Source organism: Adiantum capillus-veneris, chromosome 16 (assembly GCF_014529385.1).
Source record: "Adiantum capillus-veneris isolate H3 chromosome 16, ASM1452938v2, whole genome shotgun sequence".
Lineage (NCBI taxonomy): Eukaryota > Viridiplantae > Streptophyta > Polypodiopsida > Polypodiales > Pteridaceae > Adiantum > Adiantum capillus-veneris.
The window spans coordinates 21,288,884-21,310,578 of NC_140946.1; the positions used below are offsets into that span (position 1 = coordinate 21,288,884).

General features: G+C 43.6%; 1 protein-coding gene across 1 annotated transcript in view; it reads right to left on the reverse strand.

Annotated features, from left to right (window-relative positions):
- Positions 1–2,909: 2,909 nt before the first annotated feature.
- The window catches only part of LOC147438692 (uncharacterized), a 33,418-nt gene continuing 14,632 nt past the window's right edge, over positions 2,910–21,695 (reverse strand). The window contains exons 3-8 of the mRNA XM_086484178.1: positions 4,499–4,637; positions 4,302–4,376; positions 4,113–4,234; positions 3,964–4,039; positions 3,592–3,651; positions 2,910–3,513 (exon numbers count right to left, since the gene is read on the reverse strand). Of these exons, the coding sequence (XP_086340304.1) occupies positions 3,385–3,513; positions 3,592–3,651; positions 3,964–4,039; positions 4,113–4,234; positions 4,302–4,376; positions 4,499–4,637 (601 nt within the window). The 3' untranslated portion in view covers positions 2,910–3,384. The remainder of the gene's footprint in view (positions 3,514–3,591; positions 3,652–3,963; positions 4,040–4,112; positions 4,235–4,301; positions 4,377–4,498; positions 4,638–21,695) is intronic.

The window sequence follows — 21,695 nt, forward strand, 5'->3', positions numbered from 1 at the left end:
TTATGAAAAATGTGGGAGGCTGTAAAACTATCCAACATGTACAGTTAATGAAGAATACCATTAAGTTTTAAAGCAAAAGCATCCAACTTGGCTAAACTACAACAGCTCTCACCGCCCAAAGATAGCAAACCTATTAAAGATTATATGGTACAAACACTCACAAAAGCAATAAATATGTTTCATAGGATACCTAATTTAACATGCATAATACTCATAAAGATAGCTTGAATGAGGCTGACCTACATCTAGAAATTCTATAAAGCGAAGCAGATAGACACAACATGGATGTCCTTTCTAGAGGGTAACAAAGACCTCTGCTATGACTTGTCTAGCCAGCTGATATATGAAGTTCTCTATGGATTCTATGCTAGGCTTATGTCATGCCTTCCTACTATATTCAAACATGTGAAGAAGCATTCTACATGGGCTTCTTCACATACTGCTCAATTTATATCTTCGGCTCGATAATTGCAAATCTTCGAGTGGGGTTTGTCGGCTCCCTCCTCCATTAAACAAAAGAACAAATTTACCATACAATTCATCAATATGTCTGAAAAAAAACTTCCAATAAAATATTGACAAGCATTTAAACAACCTCAGAAGCATGACAAAGCACATCATGCACACACTATCTTATCAACATGTAGTTCTGTTGTGGACAACATAGGCAAGGAGGGAGGGAATATTAGCTGCTAGCTAACTTATGAGTCTCAAAGCTACATCTACGAGCCATTGTTGTAAATTTTGTTATTCTTTTGGTCAACTTGAACATATAGAGCCTCGAGTTTATCTCATTTGTCAATTCTTGAGTATATTTTTGTATTTATGAGTTGAATGGATTAGAGGGGGGGGGGGGGGGGGGGGGGGGGGAGTGCCTCCAAACTGTATCAGACTAATTCTAGCTACATATGGGCTATGAGATCACTTATTTTTTATCACTGATCTTTTGGCTAAGATATATAAGCAATGTGTAGCAATCAACACTGTGTAGCAACATTGTGTAGCAATCAATGAGTACCCATCTAACTCAATGGGCAACCATCCATTGAACTTTTAACTCGAATGGACAGCCCATCTCAATCCATTATAAAGAACAATGAGCAATACTATACTCAACTCAAAAGCTGGTGACCAAATGGAGTCCCCACCAACGGAGCAGCTTACAACAATATCATACCTAGAATTGATGAAGATCACCACTAATGAATTGTCTTCTTGTGATAGAAATCAAGTAACAAATCTGAAAGGACAAAAAATAAATCCTTCTTTTTTTGGGGGGTCATACTCACGATTGTGAGTGGAGATGTTATAACTCAAAAAAGAATAACACTACATTTTCTTGTTTCCAAAAGGGGGACTTGTACAAATATGCAACAGGAGATCGATAAAGAGCTTTTACCACTTGAGTAGCTGATGCAACTAAGTGCATGTTTCCATTCTTCGGCATTAGTGGTTGCCCCTCTCTTTGATCCTACAACATAAACGAGCTCAACGCCCCTACTCACATCATTGAAATGAGTCACAACATATTTTTCCTCAATGACGCGAAGATTCTTGGCTTTCCATATGTATTACAAATAAATAGTATATGGTGATTTGGGTGCAAACCATAATGGCTTGGTTTTGCGATATACTCTCTCCCAGGAACATATCATTCATATAAAACATAATCTTCCAAGTCTTCTGCACCAATTTCTAGAAAAAATCAATCCTTGTTCGAAAGTGTGAGTATGTTTGTGTATTAGAGTGTGGAGTATGCGTCAAAAGTAGTGAAAAAAGAGGATAGAAAGACCTCTGTGGGAAGACTATATATCATATGATAAGGGACTGGAGGAGAATAAGGATAAGGGACTAGCCACGGGGAAGCTGTATAGGTTAGAGAGCTTTGCAATGAGACATGGACTGCTGCTCAATAGGTGCGAGAGTTCTTTTTCTCAAATGTTGGACTTGTGCCCTTTGTATTACATGAAGGCAATTGACAACTACAAATCTCTGCCCAAGCCAGAGATAAAGATACAACCACAGGAGCAAAAACCCTTCAAGATCTTAGGGCAAACAAAGTTGAGGGAAAAACCTAAGAATTGGGACAAGGGAAAACATACAAGTAGAAGTCCATGAGTTGAAGATCCACAAAGGAACCGCATACATCTACCTAGGAAAGATGATCCTGTCTAAGTCAAGGTAACCTCAATGTAATCCTGAACAAAGTTGCAAGGAACATAGATTTACTTTCATTGTCGGTCTCAAGACACATACCATAGAGGTTAGACCGGTGTTTAACTTGACTTATCCACATAGCAAGGAAACATACCCACGTTGCAAATTTGACACCCAATTGGAAATTACTTTGATTTCAGGTAGAGGACTATGTCTTCGAACAGACTTGGTAGGCAAGGTAATGGGTAGAGTAGAGGTTAAGAGGCGCATTTTACACCCCATTATTTGTTCTGCAGTGGCTTGGTGAAGGCAAACAAAGGGCAAAAAAATGGTATAGGCATCTGGGTGCCATGCTATAGGCATATCACACCTGGGTTCACAATCACTGCTGCTTTCTGATAAACGAGGTGCAGAACTCACAAGTAGAAGCATGTGCGCAGCGCGCAGGCCGGGGGGGGGGGGGGGGGGGGGGGACCAAACTTGACAGCAGACAGAGATAGAGATGGTTTATGCTTTCAAGGTAAGCACAGAGAGAGAGAGAGTTTTGGCCTTTTGCATTGCCTACACGTTCTTGTAACAGTTTTTACTTCCCCTTGGGGTTGGCCCCATTTTGGGCTCCAAGGAGGGTCTAGTAGTAGAATGTCAGCTATGCTCCTTTCCCAAAAAAAAAGAGGAGGGAAAGAAATGGCTTGCCTTCGGAGACGGAACACAAGCTTGTCATGCCCAAAAAAAAACACACAAAAAGACGCAAGGAAAGGATAAGGTGGGCTCTCCATAAAATGGAGGCTCTCCACTTATTCTCCAACTTCCAGCATAAGTATTAAGAGTTTCAAAACAGTGATCTCGAGACATTGATTTTCATCAAGTCTTGTATATGGGAGAAATGTGGGCCCATTCTGTGCAAAAGCACAATGAGTAAGCTATTTACAGCATTGAAAGCTTCCATTGAAACCAATAATGACCACGCGAAATTGGGCTTTTGTTGTCCAATGTTCATATAAATGCTAAGAGCACTCGATTGGAGCAGATACTCACTGTACAAAATGCCATCTAAAACCCATGTTTTTGGGGGGCATATAAAATGAGCCATATATGGGACGCGAACAAAATTTTGGGATATGCAGAATATACACTGATAAGGGGTGTGACCTTCCTCGCATCTATATCTACAGCAGCCACACCTACAATGTTGCATGTTCTCCATATCACAGCTAATGAATGGACAGCCTAAGCCCTTTTGGATAAAGTCTTCAGCATGCCTTTTGCAACCTTGAAGAACCAGACGATATTCATGGACGCCAAACAAGGTGGTACAATGAGTACGCAATAATAGCTCCCCTTGCTCAACTGTCGCACCTGTTATGGAAACTAAGTGTAATTAGAAATAATCACCTCTTAAATCATTGACCTGCACAGAACACCTTATTAGATTACCTGATCGAAATGTACATATAGATGGATGATTAAGTACATAAACAGCAAAACTCTTGCTATCTGCAAATCAACATCGTTATCACCATAAGATCACCGATATTTCATCAATGTACATGCTCTTAGTCCGGATAGATCATTTTCAAAAACAAACACAAGAATTTTTCAAAGGGAAAACTTAACAAATTGGGCTAGTTTTTTCACTATTTACTTCTCTCTCTCTCTCTCTCTCTCTCTCTCTCTCTCTCTCTCTCTCTCTCTCTCTCTCTCTCTCTCTGAAATTTTCGTATTACAAAGAGGCATGATTGTAAGCTAAGACACGTTTCCCGAACGCAGCCGGTAGAAAAACCCAAATTTTGCAATGCCAATACTAACCATCCACCCAAAGAATAATAAAACTCCATTAATTGCATATGCTTTTGATTTCTTCATTCCTGCACTGCTTAGATACCTGCAAGAACTAAGTCAGTCTCCTAACAAGGTGAATAGTGATGAAATAATTAAATCTTCAATGCCAGTCATACCATCTCATATTCACAAATGGAGTAGTGACTTCCGAAAGAAGCACCATGTAAACGTAGAAGCTCCCCTCTCCATTAAAAAATGACAAATTCAAAGAAAGCATAGAGAGAAGGTGGTGGATAACCTGTGTAAGGACCATAAAATCTTGAGCTGGCAAACAACAGTTGCAATGACTCACACTAAAAGCTTACATATTCTTTGCCCCCCAAATTCGGGTAGAACCATAAGATCATTGCTAGATCTGAAATGAAATAGCCCCCTGAAATCTGCACTAAACCAATTCCTTGCACATTATAAATCAATTTAATTTGTGACAACGCACGACGGGTTAAATAAGATCTTAGAAAGCCCTCTGCATGCAATCAAATACACACATTGGAATGCTTACCCCTAGTACCACTTGAGAGGATACAGAGTTGCGGAAGACAATTGGACCATACGGTGCATCGTCCTTAAATAAGTCACTAATAAACACAAAATAAGCTGATGCTGCAGAAATGGCAATTGCATGAGCCGTGGAGAAGCCCCTGCATAAAACAACTATTTTCAGGAATGCCTGTAAACCTTCATCAGTCAGAAATGTCTACAGTGAAAAGAACCAGACGGGGGAAAACAAGGGAAGATATATTAACATCTCTTGAAGATCAAAATAGCCCATGAGAACAAGGAGCAACTAAGGACAATATCTCATCATGAAGTGTCAAAAAAAAACTAGAATAGAAAATAAAGAGCTCTTGAAGGGCTCGAGGCATGGGCTACAACTGGCATAGGTGTCCATCTCGATTACTAGTGCCTAGCGAGTGTTTTGGTTCACTTTAACAAACTTAGACACCCCAAGTCTTGATTCTACCACGACACAACAGAGATTCACTTTAAAACAGTTCACAAAAGACAACACGGCCCGGCGTAGTTCCGTGCCAAGAGGTATTGGCCCCAAAGACTGCCCCTTTCGGTATTTCTCTTAATATTAATCTTTGAGCAGAGTACAACTCCCGTGGGTTCTCGCTCTCAGACTCTGCGTCCAGATGCTCTGAAGAGTGAGGCCCTTAGGGCTCTTTTATTCTTACAAGGGATGCCAAAAGCAGAGCCCCAAAATCAGTCAAACTCAAAAGCAAAAGTTCCAAAAGCAACTGATCCTCAAAAACTAGCAAGAAACAGCCAACCAAAATACGGAATTTCCGTACAGTATTGCCACGTCAGCTGTCAGCGCAAATCAAGGATTTCCGTACAGTACTGTAACATCAGCAGCTAGCGCAAAATCAGGGACTTCCGTGCAGTCAGCCACATCATCACTTTGCCGTGTGTGTATGTGTGTGTGTGTGTGTGTGTCCGGGTTGCACTGCCACGTCATCAATTTGTGACATACCCCCCTCTTGAAAGAATTGTAATCACCCTCGATTACACTTGCAAAACAGACAGAGGCCATAAACTGTCTTAGTAGACACTGACTGTTAGTACCGACGCACTAGACACGACGCATCTAGCACTTGTACAAATCGACAGTCACATCACCGGACATCACAGGACATCACTTGACATCACATGACAAATCACACTCAAATTCATTCCAAATCTCAGACCATGATTAATTGGCAACGTATTTAGTAACCGCATCTAGATCCAATCAGGACCTCACAAATGCCCGATTAACTAATCCTTATTGCAATCATGTCTATAGAGATTTATGAGACCGAAATGCTGTAGTCATTTTGTCTTTCAATTCCTGCACTCAAACAAGTCAAGTACAAATCAATCAATATCATTTTCAAGAATTCCAGTTCATAAAGTCATACAGCAAAATATTGTTAGCCCAGCAGTATCCCTAAAACCCAAAGGGACATCAGTGACTCTATATCAAAATCAGGGTAATCTGTTGACAAAGGAGCGGAGCAACTCCCCTCTTTGCAAGCCCGCTGCACTAGATTCAACCATGCTGAAATCGGGGTTCTATTGGAGTAGACTATGCTAAACCCAATGCTTCAAGGTAAAGTTCCAAAATCTCAGGAGTATCTGCTAGGTCCTCCTCCTCCATCCACTTCGCATCCAATGCAGGATAGTTCTTGAATTCAACCAAGAACCGGCTAATCACTTTACCTTTAATCTTTCTATCTTTATGTGCCAATATCTATTCTCGGACGAGGAATTCCTCACTTTCCACCACTTCGGGTTGCTCATCTAGCTCCCCATCATCGGGCACATCGCCTTTAAAAGGCTTCACGAGACTCACTTGAAAAGCATTGTGAATCTTCCAAGTATCGGGCAGCTTCATTCTAAAGGAGACATCATTTATCTTTTCGTTTATCTAGAAAGGGCCATAATACCTCATGCCAAGCTTTGGAAAACGCCGCTCCTTTCTTTTTTGTTTTCTTAGGCGTGCCTTTTCAAAACGTAAGAGCACCCAATCATTCTCCTTTAATTTTAAATCCCGACGATGTGGATCTGATGCCTTCTTATCTCTTTCTTGAGATTTCTCTAAAGCCTTCCGTACCGTGGCAAAAGCAGTGTCCAAGTCCCTCATGTACTGGTTGGTTCAAAAATCTTATCCTGGGTCGGGAAATGTTCTGATCTACCAGTTGTCACAAAGTGAGATGTGGCTGTCCGAAACCCTAATTCTGCTGAAACCCTAACCCTAAAATCAAAAATCCTAATTCTGTTGAAACCCTAACCCTAGCCCTAACCCTGATTTACTGACGTGGCGGGCTGACAAGTGGCCTGCTATACGGACACCAACGTGATTTACAAAAAGCTGGGCAGATTTTGGCTTTTGCTTTTACTCAATGCAAGAGATGAGAGAGAGAGAAGCTTTTGCTTTTATTTTATAAAAGCATAGAAGAATGAGAGAGAACTTCTGGTTTATTTTAAAAGCTTTTGATTGGACAGCTTTTTGGAACTTGCTTTATTTTATAAGCAAGAGAGAGAAAGAGCCTTTGCTTTATTTATGTGCTTTATTTATGGGCTATTGATTTTCAACTTGTGGGGCTCTGCTTTTGGCATCCCTTGTAACTTTAAATTTGTGAGCAGGCCTCTCACAACTCAGAGCATCTGGATGCAGAGTCTAAGTGTGAGCGTCTGCCCGCACTCTTGTACTTTGAACTCAGATTAATATAAAAAGAAATACCGAAAGGGGCGCCAGTCTTTGGGGCCAATATCTCTAGGCACGGAACTCCGTCGGGCCAGTGTCGAATAAATTGTGAACTGTAAACTATTTTGAAGTGGTTATTTGGTGTTGTCGTGGTAGGTTCTTGGCTTGGAGTGTCCAAGTCTGTTACAATGGTATCAAAGCACGGCCTATTTCTCTTCTACAGGAAATCCAATCCCAAATTGTTTTTCCACGGCACCTATGGCTTCAAGCAAAGATCAGTCGACTCCCTCTGCATCCGGAGATGCGGGAAGGGATCACAACGAAGAATCCGGCAAGGAGTATGGCCCGCCTCAGCCTACTCAGGTGGAGCGTCGAGAGATGGAGCGTCGTCAATTGATCGGCGATGCAACAAAGATGATGCTCAATTTTGCCAAGGACCCGAAAATGGCTAAATATATGAGCAAGACCTCTTGGAGGAAGTGCACGCGCAGTGGCGGCAGACCATAGAACCACCCAAGAAACCTCCTACTCCCAAGATGTACACAAAGCAAGAATTAGAAGAGGTGGTTGATGCACGAACTGCTCAGATTTTTGACGCGCAAAACAAAGCTAGAAAGCATGGCAAAAAAGCAGAAGAAAGGCACTGACTTCCCGGGCTGTCACGTGACACATCCAACCCTATGTGTCCGTGGACAAGCTACAGCACGACAAGGGTTCAATCAATCCAGTCAGTCTAGATTTAGAAGTGATCTAGCACTTTTGTGAGTCTATTCGTAGACCGTGCATGCCCAGTCACTTAGTGTAGATGCATATCCTCCGGTTGCACACAGCATGATCATCAACATTCCCATCAGAATCCATCATGATAATTTTCCAGTGCATTTAGCCTATTTTCCCTATTTTTGACATTTTTCACTTATTATTTTTAAGTGACTTTTGTTGGAAAGTAGGTAGGGCAAATTGAGTAAGTTTGTATATAAGCAAACCTAGACTAGCACTAATTGGCAAAAGAGGCAGCAGGAGCACCTTGCTCGACAGGCAACTTCTCAGCAAGACCAACCCCCGCAACTACTCTAGCGTTTTCTCCACAGAAGACCTAGCGTTTTTGCATCATATCAGCCTTGGCAATTTGTGCACAGCAGATCAGCCCGGCGTCGTCAAGACACAGCAGATCAGCCTAGCGTTTTGCATTTGCAGAACACCAGCGACAGCAGGACCAATTTCAGCCCTAGCGTTTTTGCTTTTGCAGATCCCTGGCGATAGAAGACTCAACAAGAGACCTAGAGTTTTGCAGTTGCAGGCTATCCGGCGGCGGCAGAGCCATTTTCAGCCCTAGCGTTTTTTATTTGCAGATCAGCCCCAGCGTTTTGCAGATTTACCGTGACGGAACACCAAGAAGCGTCAGCGTTTTCAGTTTTCAGCCCTTAGACACCGCAGATCAAGTCCCGAACCTCGTAGATCTCACCTTCCCGCAGCAGTTCCTCGCCGCACGGTCAATTTCCGCAAGGTTTACAGTTTCAGCCCAGAAAACGCAGATTTCAGCATCTCCGTTTTCAGCGCGTCGTCGTCATCGACATCGTCACCGACATAGAGTCAGAATTCAGTAGATAGAAGATTTGCAGATTTCAGCTCTTAACAGTTTCCGATTTCAGCCCGTCTCATCGTTGTCCTCATCGTCGTCGACATCATCGGCAAGTCCAAGCATTGTAGAGATTTGTGCAATCATAAGTAGACCGCTCTCGCCATAGAGAGTGGGGCCTTCGGAGGAGGGTATTACAACGTCTCTAATGTCGTATTCTCTTCTCTATCTCTCAGTCTCATACACTTCATTCACAGTGTCCATTCACTTTGTTTGTGTCCATTGCACTCTCACTAAGGAAACGAAAGGCTCTCCCTTCCATAAGTAAAAGGAACCTTGAGCACAGTTCGGAGCACTCATCTTGAGCAAAGTCCAAACATTCATTCCGCTGCACCTTACACGGGCTATATGGGTCGTCAGTCGACGTTTGAAAAGGCAAAGAAACAGAAGAAGTGTGTTCGATTTGAATACCCAGTTCTTCTTCTTCTTCTAGCTCATCTGACTCGAGCGAAGAAGACCAAAAAGGCAAAAAAGTGAAGCAAAAAGCAGCGCTTCGGAAAGGGTAAGAAAAAGGCAAAGAAGTCTAAATCTCACCCCGTGAGTGACGGTTCTACAGAGGACTCATCTACAAACAGTTCAGACTCTGACGACAGCAACTTTTATGCAAAGAAAAAGAATTTTTACAAAGCCAACCAGTATGACTTTCTGGAAGACAAAAGCAAGAAAGTCCAAGAGTTTAAGGAAGGTGGACAGTCAATTAAATTTGACATGTTTTCTGGTTATAAAGATGCTTCGAAGGCTTTGTTTTTTGTACAACAGTTTGACATCGCTTTCGCGGGAGGGCGTTACTTAGAGCACTCTAAGATTCGGAGAGCTGCCTCTTACTTTAAGGGGAATGCTCGAACTTGGTGGTCCATGCTTCTATTAAGCAAGACTGCGCCAGTTAAATGGCTGAAATTCAAGAGGCTTTTTATTTCTTCTTGGTTGACTCAAGTATGAACGTGATATACGAACTGCTTGGAACCATCTTCGGATGACCAAGAAAGATATAGTGGACGCTTATTGAGGAGAGATTCTGGAGCTCTTTTCGACCCGCCTCTTCATTTAAGAAGATCTCGTTCAAGGATTAGATTGAGCGGTATACCTTGGGTCTACCTACAGAGATCCGAGATCACTGCTTGGAACAAAAGTTAGCTTCTGTTCAGGAGTTGATGAGTCATGCGAAACGGGGTTTTGCCATCCACTTTGGCAGTCTGACTTACCCCACCGATGAGATCATGACACAAAGAGCTGAATAGACTTCGACAAATGAAAGTAGAAAGAGAAAGAGCAACCCAGAAAAGAAGGATGCACGACCCAAGCTTACTCCTCAGGAGCAGGCTCGCTACATAAAGGAGGGGAAGTGCTTTGAATGAGGGAAATTGGGCATATCTCCGCGAAGTGCTCTAGCAAGGCACCAAATGAACAGGATGAAGAAAGGCCAGAAAGTTCTAAAGTAGCTGAGAGACGTGGCAGAAAAGGAAGATAAAAAGCAGAACTGGTACCACATTGCGTGGGGCCTGAACCGAATCAAATGAATGAAAGTACAAACTTTGCCGCTTTTGGGGCAAAGTGAAAGATCAAGAAGCTCTTTTGAAGGAGCCAAGGCCAACTTCTTTTCACTTGGAATTGGCAGCTCGATTTGGAATTACGTCCGATAGGCTGAGGCCAGAGGCGGAGGTAGTTCGAGTGGCACCCGGACGGGATGTTGCCATTACACCGAGCATTGGCAAACTTCGTTTGCAATGACAGGGGTGTTTAGGGCACGAGGAGTTTTACGTAATTGCCTTGGAAGGTTGAGACGTTCTACTCGAAATCCCTTGGTACCACAAGAACAACGCCGTGGTTGACTACCAGACCGATAAAGCGACTTTGACAAATGAAGGGCTCAGAGATTGTACTGGATGAACTTCAATTTCTTTACTCATTTTTTTTGGGAGAGAACTGAACGATGAATAAAGGTCGAATATGTTTTGAACTTGGAACAAAAGAACGCCAAAATTTTCTCCACACTCATGCTGATTGCTTTTCAGAGGGCCTGTCAGGCGAGTTACCACTCGCTCGTCCTGAGGATTATACTGATGCCACGAAGCACACCACCGAACCGGCAACCTTACCGTGTGAGCCGAGCACAGAATGAAGAGATTATGAACCAAGTGAAAGACCTCTTGGAAAAGGGTCTTGTCCAGCCTAGTACTTCACCGTATTGCTCTCCAGTGTTGTTGGTTTTGAAGAAAGACGGATCTTGGAGAATGTGCATCGATTATAGAGCTCTCAACAAAATCACCATCAAGAGCACGAGTGGATATCATCAGATCCGAATCGCGTCGGGAGACGTCTACAAGACGGCCTTTCGGACGACTTTTGGGTTATTTGAGTTTTTGGTGATGCCTTTTGGCTTAACCAATGCTCCTGCGACATTTAACCGGATGATGGACAGGATTTTTCGAGAGTACGGGCTATTTGTTGGCACTTTCTTTGACGATATCATTGTTTTCTCCAAGGATGAGGCAGAACACTGAGATCATCTGCTTCAAGTCTTTCAGGCATTACGAGATCACAAGTTAGTGATTAATGCAAAGAAAAGTGATTTTTTCCTACCAGAGATACACTTTTTAGGACACATTGTGTCAGCAACAGAAGTGCAGATGGATCCGGCCAAGATAGAGACTATCCGTGATTGGCCCGATTTTAAGAATGTCCATGAAGTTAGAAGCTTCTTGGGATTGTGTTCGTACTAAGGCAGTTCATTCGAAAGTTTGCAGAGGTTGCTTCCCCTTTGTATATCTTGCCACAGATAGGAGTCCCTTTCTCGTGGGGACCCACAGAGGTGACTGCCTTTAAGACTTTGAAAGAGAAATTGACTACGGGACCAGTTTTGACTTTGCCGTACTTGCAGAAGTCGTTTCAAGTATATTGTGATACTTGTGGTCGTAGTCTGGATGCGGTCTTAATGCAAGAAGGCTAATGTCATTGCCTATGAGAGCCGATTGTTCTCAAGGCTAGAATTGACAGCACAAATTTGTGAGAAAGAGCTTTTGGCGGCTATCCATGCTCTTATTCAGTGGCGACATTACCTACTCGGAGCCGATTTTACGGTTTTCACAGATGATGGGAGTTTATGCTACTTCTTGTCACGGAAGCAGCTATCGGAAAAAGCAGATGCGATGGGCAAAACTTCTTGTCACGGTTTACTTCCGGATTGTCCATGTGCAGGGACAGAAGAAATTGGTGGCAAATACTTTGTCCCAAAAGCCGTTGGTTCTGGCTATTTCCGCGATACATCATAGAAACTTCGAGGATATAGTCGGTCAGTACACCACAGAACAGATTTAGCAGATGTATTCAGTTGAATACAGCAAGGGAAGATAGTAGCGAATTATTCCATTCGGGATGGCTACTTGATGAAGAAAACCATGTTGTGCGTTACACAGCCGTTGAGGGAAAAGGTACTAACCGAATGCCACTGTCCGCGAAAGGGGTAGAGAAATACGTCTTTTGGTCGAGACTCGAGAAGGATGTGGACGAGTTTGTGCGCAGTTGCTTGGTATGCCAGAAGGTCAAGTTTGACAAGCATAAAGCACAAGGATTGTTATAGCCTTTTTACCCATACCCACCCGCTTGGGAAAGTATTGCAATGGATTTCATCTCCCGAGGACATAGCGTGGGCACGATTGTTTATTGCCCAGGTCTTCAGATTACATGGCATGCCTGAGACGATTGTCTCCGACAGGACCCTAGGTTCACGAGTTTGTTTTGGACGGCTATTTGGGAGAACATAGGCACGCGATTGCAATTCTCGTTCCATGTAACAGACTTGGACACTCCAAGGCAAGAATCAATCGCGACAGCACCAAATCACCACTTCAAAACAATTCACAAATCACAATAGATTTGCACTGGCCCGGCGGAGTTCCGTGCCTAGAGATATTGGCCCCAAGACTGGCGCCCCTTTCGGTATTTCTTTATGTATTAAATCAATGTCAAAATACAAAGAGCGGTTAGGGTTTCACTCTCAGACTCTGCGTCCAGATGCTCTGCAAAGTGAGCCCCTCACCGCGTATTTAAAGATTACAAGGAATGCCCAACAGCAGAGCCCCAAAAGCTTTCAGTTCAAAAGCAGTGAAAACTCTCTCTCTCTCTCTCTCTCTCTCTCTCTCTCTCTCTCTCTCTCTCTCTCTCTCTCTCAAAATAAAGCAATTAATTCTTCTCTCTTACAACTACAATTTGCGTAGCCAAAAAGCTGCAGTTTTTGCATCGCTTGCTGCTTTTTTTCAGCTCCGTAATTTCCGGAAGTCCGTACGCTGGCCACGTGGCAGTTTCAGCCACTTAAGGGTTTCAGCCAGAAAAATAGGGTTAGGGTTTCCAGAAATTAGGGTTTCTGCAGATTTAGGGTTTCTGGCAGAAATTAGGGTTTGCAGGAATTTTAGGGTTTCTGTTGTCGGTAGCCACATCATCACTTTGTGACATACCCTCCTCTTGAAAGCATTGTAATCGACCGCGATTACGCCTGCAAAACCGACAAAATCCATAAACCGTCTTAGCAGACATTGATTGTTAGTACCTACGTACTAGGAACACACATCTAGCACATGTACCAAATCGACAGTCACATCACACGACATCACAGGACATCACATGACATTCAACATTCATTCGGATCTTAGACCATGATTTATCGGCAATGTAGCTAGCAATTGCATCTAGGTCCAATTGGGACCTCATCGATGTCCGATTGACTAACCCCTATTGCAGCCATGTCTATTCGAGATCAATCAGACCAAAATGCTGCAGTCATTTCGTCTATCAGTTCCTGCACTTAAAAAGAAGTCAAGAACAAATCAGTATCATAATCGGGAATTCCATTTCATTAAAGTCATACAGCAGAATATTGTCAGCTTTCAGTATCCCTGAAGCTCAAAAAGACATCAATGACTCTAGTATCTAAATCAAGGCATCTGTGACAAAGGAGCTGAGTGACTCCCCTCTTGTGCATCCCACTGCACCAGATCTCCGGCCAAGCTGAATTTTGGGTTCCATTTGGAATAGACTATGCTAAACCAAAAGCATCGAGGTAAAGTTTCACAATCTGAGGAGTATCTGCTAGGTCCTCCTCCTCCATCCACTACGCATCCAATGCAAGATAGTTCTTGAACTTAACCAAGAACCGCCTTCGGACTTTACCTTTATTCTTCGTATCCTTATGTGCCAAAATCTGTTCAAGAACAAGGATCTCCTCGTTTTCTTCCACTTCGGGTTGCTCATCAGGCTCCCCATCATCAGGCACATCACCCTTAAAAGGTTTCAAGAGACTCACATGAAATACATTGTGAATCCTCCAAGTATCGGGCAGTTTCAATAGGAAGGAGACATCATTTATCTTTTCAGTGATCTGGAAAGGTCCGTAGTATCGCATACTAAGCCTTGGAAAAAGCCTCTCCTTTCCCTTTTTCTTTCTTAGGCGTGCCTTCTCAAAACGTAAGAGCACCCAATCATCCTCCTTCAATTTCAAGTCGCGACGATGGCGATCCGCTGCCTTTTTCTGTCGTTCTTGAGACTTCTGCAAGGTCTTGCGAACCTTGGCAAAAGCCGTATCCAAATCTCGCGTATATTCATCCGCTTCAAAGATCTTATCTTTCGTGCTTAGGAAGGGTGGAACCTTCGCAGCACCTTCAACAATCTCAAATGGCGTCTTTCCCGTCGAAGAGTGTATCGTGTTATTGTAGGCAAATTCCACCAAAGGTAAGTACTTTTCCCATTGAGTCTTCTGATATGAGATATAAGACTTCAATAAATCTAGAACCACTGAATTTGCAATCTCAGATTGCCCATCAGTCTGCGGGTGGAACGATGACGAGAACTGCAACCGCGTGCCAATGTTCTCCCAAATTGCCTTTCAAAACAAACTCGTAAATCTGGGGTCTCTATCGGAGACAATCGTCTCAGGCATGCCATGTAATCTGAAGATCTGGGCCACAACCAGTCTCGCTAAGTGATCCGGCTTGATTGTTTTCTTCACTGGAATGAAATGAGCCTATTTGCTAAATCTGTCGATAACAGTCCAGATACCATCATGACCACTCTGTGTTCTCGAAAGATCAAAAATGAAATCCATTGCAATACTTTCCCAGGGGCGGGTGGGTATGGGTAAAGGCTGTAACAATCCCTTTGCCTTATGCCTCTCAAACTTGACCTTCTGACATACTAAGCAACTGCGCACAAAGTCTTCCACATCCTTTTTGAGTCTCGGCCAAAAGAAGTATCTCTCTACCCCCTTCATGGTGGTAGCAATGCCGCGGTCACCCGTAAAAGGTGGACAGTGGCATTCAGTCATAACCTTTTCCCTCAACGGCTGTGTAACGCACAACATGGGTTTTCTCATTAAGTAGCCATCCCGAATGGAATATGCCACTATTGTCTCCCCATCCTGTATCCGTGTGAAAATGTCTGCAAAATCTGTATCTATGGCATACTGGTCGACCATATCCTCGAAGCTCCTATGATGTATCGCAGAAATAGCCAAAACCAACGGCTTCCGAGACAAAGAATCTGCAACCATATTCTTCTGTCCCTAAACTTGGACAATCTGGAAGTGAAACTGTGACAAGATGTTCGCCCACCGCATCTGCCTTTCCGAAAGCTGCTTCTGTGACAAGAAGTAGCGCAAACTCTGATGGTCTGTAAAGACAGTAAAATCCGCTCCGAGTAGGTAATGCCGCCACTGAGGGATAACCACCAAAAGCTCTTTCTCATAAATCTGTGCTGTCATCTCCGGCCTAGAGAACAATCGGCTCTCGTAAGCAATGACATGGCCTTCTTGCATCAAGACCGCACCAGACTACGACCACAAGCATCACAACATACTTCAAATGACTTCTGCAAGTCCGGCAAAGTCAAAACTGGTCCCTTAGTCAATTTCTCTTTCAATGTCTAAAAGGCAGTCACCTCTGTGGATCCCCACGAGAAAGGGACTCCTTTCTGTGTCAAGATATGCAAAGGGGAAGCAACCTCTGCAAACTTTCGTATGAACCGCCTGTAGTACGAACACGGTCCCAAGAAGCTTCTAACTTCATGGACATTCTTCAAATCGGGCCAATCACGAATAGTCTCTATCTTGGCCGGATCCATTTGCACTCCTGCTGCTGAGACAATGTGTCCCAAAAAGTGTATCTCTGGTAGGAAAAATTCACTTTTCTTTGCATTAATCACTAACTTGTGATCTCGTAATGCCTGAAAGACCTGAAGCAGATGATCTCTGTGTCTGCCTCATTCTTGGAGAAAACAATGATGTCGTCAAAGAAAGTGCCAACAAATAGCCTGTACTCTCGAAAAATCCTGTCCATCATCCGGTTAAATGTCGCAGGAGCATTGGTTAAGCCAAAAGGCATCACCAAAAACTCAAATAACCCAAAAGTCGTCCGAAAAGCTGTCTTGTAGATGTCTCCTGGCGCGATCCTGATCTGATGATATCCACTCTTCAAGTCAATCCTGCAAAAGCACGAGGATCCCTGTAACCTGTCGAGTATATCATCGATCCTAGGAATCGGAAATATGTTCTTGATGGTGATTTTGTTATAATCGATGCACATTCTCCAAGATCCGTCTTTCTTCAAAACCAACAACACTCGAGAGCAATACGGTGAAGTATAGGGTGGCCGGTTCGGTGGTGTGCTTCCAGGTATCAGATCAATGGTATGATCTTCAGGACGAGCAGGTGGTAACCCGCTTGGTAGGCCCTCTGAGAAGCAATCCGCGTGAGAGAGGAGAAAATCTTGGCGTTCTTTATCAAGTTTAGACATATTTGTCATATCCTTATCGCTCAATTCTTTCATAAAGATCGAGTAAACAAACAGACTGGATTTCATTAATTTAAAAATGGCCGAAGCCGATACAATAGGGACAGACTCGCCCTTCAGTTTAATATCAAGTACAATGGTTCTGCCCTTCTCTGTACTCAATGTCGCTTTCCTCACCCGATAATCGACCACGGCGTTCTTCTTGTGGTACCAAGGAATCCCTAAGAGAACGTCACAACCCTCCAAAGGCATTATGAAAAAGTCCTCATGCCCCAAATACCCCGACAATGCAATCGAAGTTTGCCAATGACAGGTGTAATGGCTACGTCCCTGCCGGGTGCCGCTAGAACTGCCTCCGCAAGTGGTCCCATCCAATCGGGAGTGATCTCGAGCCGCGCCGCCAATTCCGGTGAAATGAAGTTGGCCTTGGCTCCTCCATCAAAGAAGATCAAGGCCTCTTGATCTTTCACTTTGCCCCAAGCTCGGCAAAGTTCTGTACTCTCGTCCATGGTGTCAGGATCGGTACCCACACAATCTGGAACCAGTCCTGTTTTCATCTTGCCTTTTCGTCCACGTTCCTCAGCTGCTCTCGAACTCTCAGGCCCATCGTCGTCCTTATCATTCTATCCTTTCTGTGCCTTTTTAGGGCACTTCGCGAAGATATGTCCATGTTCCCCGCATCCAAAGCACTTCCCCTCCTTGATGAATCGAGCTCGCTCCTGAGGAGTAAGCTTGGGTCGTGCATCCTTTTTCTCTGGGTTTCTCTTTTTCTTTCTACTTTCATTCCCAGAAGTCTGTTCGGCTCGTTGTGTCATGGCCTCATCAGTGGGGTAGGTCAGACTGCCAGAGTGAATGGCAAAACCCCGCTTCGCATGACTCATCAACTCCTGAATAGAAGCTGACTTCTGTTCCAAGCAGTGATCTCCGATCTCTGTAGGTAGACCCAAGGTAAACCGCTCAATCTGTTCTCTGAACGAGATCTTCTTGAATGAAGAGGCGGGTAGAAAAGAGCTCCAAAATCTTTCACAGTAAGCATTGATTGTATCTTTCTTGGTCATCCGAAGATGGTTCCAAGCAGCTCGTATATCTCGTTCATACTCTTGCGTCAACCAAGAAGAAATAAAAAGCTTCTTAAATTTCAGCCATTTAACTGGCGCAGTCTTGTTTAGAAGAAGCGTGGACCACCAAGTGCGATCTAAAGGTACAAGGGATGCCAAAAGCAGAGCCCAAAAACTGCCATAAAAGCTTCCCATAAAAAACTGCCCTAAAATAGGCTTGCAATTTTAAAGCTTCTTTAAAAATTTAAAGCTCTTTCTCTCTCTTGCAATTGCGTAGAAAATAAAACAGCCAGCGTAGGCTTTTCAACGTAGCCAAAAAAAACAATTGTCGTACGCTGTTGCGACGTCAGCATCTCCGCCAAACACGCCGCGAATTGAGGGTGTCCGTACGGCTGCCACGTGTCAGTCCCTCTAGCGCGTAATCCGGAAATTCCGCAGCCATGTCAGCATTTCACAGCTTGCAACAGAGAGTGTATGTGTGTGTTATGGGCACGCCACGTCACAGGTTTGTGACATACCCCCCTCTTGAAAGCATTGTAATCGCCCTCGATTACTCCTGCAAAACAAACAGAACAAATCAGTTTCATATTCAGGAATTCCATTTCATAAAGTCATACAATAGAATATTGTCAGCTCTCAGTATCCCTGAAGCTCTTTGTGTCATGATCTCATCGGTAGGGTAGGTCAGACTGCCAGAGTGAATGGCAAAACCTCGTTTCGCATGACTCATCAACTCCTAAATGGAAGCTGACTTCTGTTCCAAGCAGTGATCTCAGATCTCTGTAGAAATAAAAAGCCTCTTGAATTTCAGCCATTTAACTAGCGCAGTCTTGCAAAATAGAAGCGTGGACCACCAAGTTCGAGCATTCCCCTTAAAGTAAGAGGCAACTCTCTGAATCTTAGAGTGCTCTGAGTAACGCCCTCCCACGAAAGCGATGTCAAACTGCTGTACAAAAGACAAAGCCTTCGAAGCATCTCTATAACCAAAAACAGTGTCAAATTTAATTGACTGTCCACCTTCCTTGAATTCTTGGACTTTCTTGCTTTTGTCTTCCAGAAAGTCATATTGGTTGGCTTTATAAAAATTCTTCTTCTTTGCATAAAAGTTGTTGTCGTCAGACTCTGAACTGTCTGTAGACGAGTCCTCTGTAGAACTGTCACTCACGGGGCGAGATTCAGACTTCTTTGTTTTTTTCTTGCCCTTTCCAAAGCACTGCTTCTTGCTTCGCTTTTTGCCTTTTCGGTCTTCTTCGCTCGAGTCAGATGAGCTAGAAGAACAGTCAGAAGCAGAACTGGGTACTCCTTCAACTCGAACACGCTTCTTCTGTTCTCTTTGCCTTTTCAAATGTCCACTGACGACCCAAATAACCTGGGAAGTCAATGCCTTTCTTCTGCTTTTTTCCGTGCTTTTTAGAGTTGTTCTACGCGTCAAAAAGCTGAGCAATTCATGCATCAACACCTCTTCTAATTCCTTCTCTGTATATTTCTTGTGAGCAAAAGGTTTCTTGAGAGGAGGGTTTGGAGGTGGTGGTGTGGTTTTCTGCCACTGCGCATGCACCTCCTGGAAAGAAGTCTCGCTCATATATTTTGCAAATTTTGGGTCCTTCGCAAAATTGAGCATCATCTTTGTTGCATCGCCGATCAATTGACGACGCTCCATCTCTCGACACTCTGCCCGAGTAGGCCGAGGCAGGACATACTCCTTGCCGGAATCTTCGTTGTGATCCCTTCCCACATCTCTGGATGCAGAGGGACTCGATTGATCTTTGCCTGAAGCCATAGGTGCCACAGAAAAAAAATTGGGATCGGATTTCCCGTAGAAGAGAAATCGCCCGTGCTCTGATACCACTATAACAGACTTGGACACTCCAAGTCAAGAATCTACCACGACAGCACCAAATAACCACTTCAAAACAGTTCACGATTCACAATTTATTCGACACTGGCTTGGCGGAGTTCCGTGTCAAGAGATATTGGCCCCAAAGATTGGTGCCCCTTTCGGTATTTCTTTTTGTATTAATCTGAGTTCAAAGTACAAGAGTGCGGGCAGGCGCTCACACAGACTCTGCGTCCAAAAGCTCTGAGTTGTGAGAGGGTACAAGGGATGCCAAAAGCAGAGCCAAAAACTGCCATAAAAAGCTTCCCATAAAAAACTGCCCTAAAATAGGCTTGCAATTTTAAAGCTTCTATAAAAATTTAAAGCTCTTTCTGTCTCTTGCAATGCGTAGAAAATAAAATAGCAAAGGCTCCAGCGTAGGCTTTTCAGCGTAGCCAAAATCAGCCAAAAAAAACAATTGTCGTACGCTGCTGCCACGTCAGCATCTCTGCCAAATGCACCGCGAATTCCGGGTGTCCTACGGCTGCCACTGTCAGTCCCGCCAGCGTGTAATCTAGAAATTCCGCAGCCACGTCAGCAACTGTCTGTACTGGATTGCCACGTCAACATTTGTGTGTGTGTTTGTCTGAGGACCTGCCACGTCACCAGTTTGTGACATACGCCCCTCTTGAAAGAACTGTAATCGCCCTCGATTACGCCTGCAAAACAGACAAAGGCCATAAACTGTCTTAGTAGACACTGACTGTTAGTACCGACGCACTAGACACGACACATCTAGCACATGTACAAAAACGACAGTCACATAATTGCACAGGACATCACATGACAAATCACATCTAAAATCATTCCAAATCGCAGACCATGACTGCGACTAATGTATTTAGTAACCACATCTAGATCATTCCGGATTTCATTGATATCAGGTTAACTATTCCCATATTGCGATCATGTCTATAGAGATTTTTTTTAAAAAAAAAATTATTTATTTTTGACGCAAGCACTGTCGTGTGCGAGAAATCTTTCACCTCAAGCACTATCGTGTGCGAGAATCTGTCGCCTCAAGCACTGTCGTGTGCCAGAATCATTTCCGGGGATGCGAAATTATCACTAAGTTCATTCTGAACTGAGTGGTCCAGTCATTTATTCCATCAAATCAATCTTGATTCATGATTCTTTATCAGGTTCATTCAGGAGCTGTCATTGCTCCATCTCATTCTTAATCCTGCACTTTTTTCTAGATTCTTTCAGAAAACATCAGTTTTATTCAAAATTCAAAAATCATCTTCCAAAAAGTCTTGTTTCATAAATCCAAATAATGCTAATTCAAAAAGCTATTCTCGAACGAGTATCACCTCATTCTGCTGTTCTGTCAATGTGCCAGTCATTCTGATTCTTGTGTCCTTTTGGGACACTTGTAGAGATATGTCCTTATTCTCCACATTCAAAACTATATACTCCCGCAGGAACCTCTCCTCTCAGACTCTGAGTCCAGATGCTCTGAAGAGTGAGGCCCTTAGGGCTCTTTTATTCTTACAAGGGATGCCAAAAGCAAAGCCCCAAAAGCAGTTAAACTCATGTCACATGACACATCCAACCCTATGTGTCCGTGGACAAGCTACAACATGACCAGGGTTCATCAGCTCAGTCAAGTCAGTCTAGGATAGAAAGTGATCTCGCACTTTTGTGAGTGTTCGCAGACCGTGCATGTCCAGACACTTAGAATAGATACATATCCTCTCGTTACACACAGCATGATCATCATCATTCCCATCAGAATCCATTAGAATCCATGAGGGGAATTTTCCAGTGCATTAAACCTATTTTCCCTATTTTTGACATTTTTCACTTATTTATTAAGTGACTTTTGTTGGGAACTAGGTAGGGCAATTTTGCTAAGATAATATATAAGCAAACCAGAGTTAGCACTTTCTGGCAGAAGAGGCAGCAAGAGCACCTTGCTCAACAGGCAACTTCGCAACAGAACCCCATCAAAAGGCCTAGCGTTTTGCAGATTGCAAGACCTAGCGTTTTTGGATGTAGCAGAACAGCAGCACAAAGCCTTTGCGTTTTTGCATTGCAGAGCAGCCTCGGCATTAGCAGACACAGCAGAACCCCTTCACGACAGCAGATCAGCCCTAGCGTTAGTGGATTTTCCCCCAGCATCAGAATTCAACCCTAGCGTTTTTGGAGCAGC